Source organism: Perognathus longimembris, chromosome 6, assembly GCF_023159225.1.
Source record: "Perognathus longimembris pacificus isolate PPM17 chromosome 6, ASM2315922v1, whole genome shotgun sequence".
Lineage (NCBI taxonomy): Eukaryota > Metazoa > Chordata > Mammalia > Rodentia > Heteromyidae > Perognathus > Perognathus longimembris.
In genome coordinates this window covers 70,822,044-70,826,571 of record NC_063166.1, presented here as the reverse complement: position 1 = coordinate 70,826,571, position 4,528 = coordinate 70,822,044, and the positions used below count along the sequence as shown (strand labels likewise).

At 48.0% G+C, this 4,528-nt stretch overlaps 1 protein-coding gene across 1 annotated transcript; it reads left to right on the top strand.

The window, feature by feature from the left end:
* The first annotated feature begins 1,969 nt into the window (after nt 1–1,969).
* Nucleotides 1,970–3,092, top strand: LOC125352367 (non-histone chromosomal protein HMG-17-like). Its single transcript, XM_048347463.1, has one exon. The coding sequence runs from the start codon at nt 2,049–2,051 to the stop codon at nt 2,310–2,312; it is 264 nt and encodes an 87-aa protein (XP_048203420.1). The 5' UTR covers nt 1,970–2,048; the 3' UTR covers nt 2,313–3,092.
* The last annotated feature ends 1,436 nt before the right edge of the window (nt 3,093–4,528 follow it).

Genomic DNA, 4,528 nt, shown 5'->3' with positions numbered 1-4,528 from the left:
TTGTTACCCAGCCATAGTTAACTAATACATAACAGAACATTTGGAAACAGAGTGCTACCATCTTAAGACCTACACTGTGGGAACTGATTGGGACCAGATAGCAGGCAAAAACCTGGAAAAAAAACCAACAACAACAACAGAGGAGAGTAGTGAGTGTTTGGAGAATTCTAGGGAAACTGTAGAAGCAAGATACCCTTGGAAGAGACAGCAGCAAGGGATGAAGAGAAAAAGAGGAATTGTCTTCAGAGCTGGAGGAGACAGGATCCTGAATACAACAGAGAGTTCTGTAACATCACTCCTTACAGTGACCTGGAAAGTAGGAAATGGGCCTAATGAACTGGGTAATCCAGTTAAGTAGATTTCCAGGCAGAGTGTTGAAGATGCCATCTGGTTTATTTTTGGTGTTTGTACTGAAATGGGAAATGAAAGAGATAAACTAAGTGAATAATAGGCAAACACCAAGGAGCTGGGGCTGGATGATATTGAAAATGTTTAGCTTTTCCAGACAACAAGCAATGCTAAGATGAAGAAATAACTTGAGCAAAGATCAAATCCAGAATGTCTGAGCTGATTTTGTATTGCTTAACATAATGCTTCCGCCTGTGCTCTTTTTTCTCTTTCTTTCTTTTTTGTTTGTTTGTTTCTTGCCAGTCCTGGGGCTTGAACTCAGGGCCTGAGCACTGTCCCTGGCCTCTTTTGCTCAAGGTTAGCACTCTACCACTTGAGCCACACCACCACTTCTGGCTTTTTCTATTTATGTGGTACTGAGGAGTAGAGCCACTAAGCCATCTTTCCAACCCCTTGGATGCTTTTTTTTTCTTAAAAAGATTTAGAAGCGGGGCTGGGAATATGGCCTAGTGGTACAGTACTTGCCTCACATACATGAAGCCCTGGGTTCAATTCCTACACAGGAAGCTCTCGGTTCGATTCCCCAGCACCACATATATGGAAAACGGCCAGAAGGGGCGCTGTGGCTCAGGTGGCAGAGTGCTAGCCTTAAGCGGGAAGAAGCCAGGGATGGTGCTCAGCCCCTGAGTTCAAGCCCCAGGACTGGCAAAAAAAAAAAGATTTAGAAGCTGGGTGCTGGTGATTCAGGCCTATAGTCCTAGCTACTTGGGAGGCTGAGATTGGGAGAATAGAGATTTAACCAATAGCTGAGTTGTGGCAGTGTGTGAGAGTTGAGGCTGGGTAGATTGTGGTTCCAAGCCAACCTAGGCAGGAAAGTTCTAGAGACTCCATCTCAATGGAAACAAGCTGAGTGTAATGAGGTGGGTCTGTTATCCCAGCTATGGGGGAAGTATAAAATAGAAAGCTCGGGGCTGGGAATATGGCCTTGTGGCAAGAGTGCTTGCCTCCTACACATGAAGCTCTCAGTTCGATTCCCCAGCACCACATATATGGAAAACCACCAGAAGGGGCGCTGTGGCTCAGGTGGCAGAGTGCTAGCCTTGAGCGGGAAGAAGCCAGGGACAGTGCTCAGGCCCTGAGTCCAAGGCCCAGGACTGGCCAAAAAAAAAAAAAAAAAAGAAAGCTCTCAGTCTGGTTGCCTGCAGAAAAGGAGTTGGAGACATGGTTCAGCAGTAGAACACTTGCCTAGCAAGCATGAGACCTTGAGTTCAAACCCTAATAGCACACAACAGAAAGCTCTTAGTTTGTGGGTGGGTGTTGGGGGGGGGGTCCCAAAGGATAGACTGAGGCTCTGATTTTGAACATTTCTAAGAGTTCACAGAGGGACATGTTCAGGTTTTGACCAACACCTCACTATCCTTGAGAGTCACCAGGACATGTACTCAGTACAAGGTAAACTGTCCCGTGATTGAAGACTGTGAGGATCAATTTTAAAAACAGCTTTTCCCCAGGAGCCTCAACATGGTCACATGAATAGCAAGTAATTTAATTACCTGCCCCTCTTCGGTGGAAGACAACAAACATCCAGAGCATCAACAGTCAACAGTGGAGCAGTGTGAAGAAGAGGCAAGACGACTTCCGGATCGACCCGCGCCGCGCGTCCTTGCATCCTCGCCCAGCGCCTCCGTCCCGCCGCCACCATGCCCAAGAGAAAGGCTGAAGGTGATGCTAAAGGAGATAAAGCAAAGGTGAAGGACGAGCCACAGAGAAGATCCGCCAGGTTGTCTGCTAAACCTGCTCCTCCAAAGCCAGAGCCCAAAGCCCCTGCAAAGAAGGGAGAGAAGGTACCCAAAGGGAAGAAGGGGAAAGCTGATGCTGGCAAGGATGGGAATAACCCTGCAGAAAATGGAGATGCCAAAACAGACCAGGCACAGAAAGCGGAAGGTGCTGGAGATGCCAAGTGAAGTGTGTGCATTTTTGATAACTGTCTACTTCTGGTGACTGCACAGTTTGAAATACTATTTTTTATCAAGTTTTATAAAAATGCGGAATTTTGTTTTACTTTTTTTTTTTTTAAGCTGTGTTGTTAGCACACGGAACACTTGTTTTGGGGAAAGGAGCATCTGCCACTAATAGAATGTCTCCAAAGCTGGATAAATGTGGAGGGGACCGCCGTTCCCTGCTAGTTTTGAGAGGCTTCTTGTTGGCTCCCAGGAGAAGGAATTCCCTCATGTTGACACACAGCCACCTTGGCACAAACGCCTTGTGATGAGGGAAAACTCAAAATAAATTTTTGTCCTCTTTTCTCCATCATCAGCACAGACTTAACTCCCTTAAAGCCAGAGGCCAGTTGAGACCTTGACCCTCCCTGCCCCCCAATTGGTTTTTCCAATGTGCCAGGCAATCTGGACTTCACAGTGGCATCATTGAGATGGTGTTCCTTAAAAGAGCAGTGGTTTCCTTTTCTAAATCGTGAATTTTCCGATTGATAATTCTGCCATTTTCATTTCCTGAAAGTCAGGGTCGGCTTGTGAAAAGTTGTTAAACAACATGTTTAATGTGAAATGTCAACCCTCACTCTAAACTTCCCCTAATCAGAGCTTCAGATGAAGACGTCGTTGGGTTTTATAATGGCTTTCTGATTTTGATAGTCCATCCAAGAAGGGAGTTTGAAAGTTGTTGTATACTGTTTAAAAAACAAAAAGATTGTCTGCCCATATCCTGCCTGAAATATCATAGTTGTTTATGAAAAGTATCTTTAATAAAGCTGGATACAAGGGCTGGGGATATGGTCTAGTGGCAAGAGAGCTTGCCTCGTATACATGAGGCCCTGGGTTCAATTCCCCAGCACCACATATACAGAAAATGGCCAGAAGTGGCACTGTGGCTCAAGTGGCAGAGTGCTAGCCTTGAGCAAAAGGAAGCCAGGGACAGTGCTCAGGCCCTGAGTTCAAGGCCCAGGACTGGCCAAAAAAAAAAGCTGGATACAGTTTGGCTTGGAAAAATAAAAAAAAAAAAAAAACAAACAGTCAACAGTGTAACATCACGATGTCCAGCAGATGAAGGTGCCTAAAGCTAGGAGAAAATTTAGTGGAGAAAAAAAGTTCACAAACCCATTGAGGGCCAAGTGCAGCTCAGATCTAAGAGTCACAGTTCAAAGCCAGCCCAGACAGGAAATTCCACGAAACTTTTATCTCCAATTCACCACCAAAAAGCCAGAAGTGGAGCTGTGCTTCAAGTGGTAGAATGCTAACTAGATTTGAGCAAACTGAGAGACAGAGCCTAGGCTCCGAGTTCAAGCCCCAGGACTGGCATGCGCGAGAGTGTGCATGCATGCACTAATACACGCACACATACACACACAGGGGAGAGAATGGTCGATGGGCTTTTATATTTACGCACTTAAAACCAGTCCATCCTGTACGCAGAGGCGCCGTAAGCCAGGGCTCGCCAGGGCTAGATCTTGGCTCTGCTTTTCCCCGCCACTCAATTCTTCTAAGTCACAGTACCAGTATCTGTCTGCTCGGGAAGCAGCCAGAGGCCCTGGGGGCCCGAGTAGCACTCACAGGAGAGGAATGGAGACAGAGGCAGAGAGGTTTCACTAGGATAGACTGTGTAAGGCCAGGCCTCATGGAGGATATTCAACTTCCGGCGAGCATTGTGAAAGCTATGGGAGGGCTTGAGTGAAGGCGATCCGATCTGTGGGAGATGCTGGGGCCGGGGACTGAGCGATTGGGGGGGGGGGGTGTCCTCTGGACGGCCTCCTGCAGGGAGACATGGCAGGAAGAGAGGACAAGACAGACTGGCTGTGGGTGGCAGGAGCAGGAAGAGTCAGAGATGACTCCTCACTCCGCCGCAGCCTCAGGCAGGCAGCAGCAATCAGCGCTAATGAGAAACACATTTCAGGGTGTGAAGAGGACAGAGTGGGTTTGAGGCACCTGTGGTGGGATCCCGATGGCTTGAGAAAGAAAAAAAAAGAAGAGAATGAGGTTGGCGAAGGGGTCCTGGCTGCAGGAGCCCTCGGCAGGCCTGAGGGCGGGATGAGCTCATGGGGAGTGTGAAAAGGAATGGGGGGGTGGGGGGGAGAGGAAGAGGGACAGCACTCAGACCCTGTCCTGACATAAGGAGGCTCTGCCTGGGCGCCCGCAGAGGAAGGGTCTGTGAGTGACAGGCGAGACCC

What these genes read in the sequence shown, in the direction of transcription:
- LOC125352367 (XM_048347463.1), top strand. Translation starts at nt 2,049, where the DNA reads ATGCCCAAGAGAAAGGCTGAAGGTGATGCTAAAGGAGATAAAGCAAAG.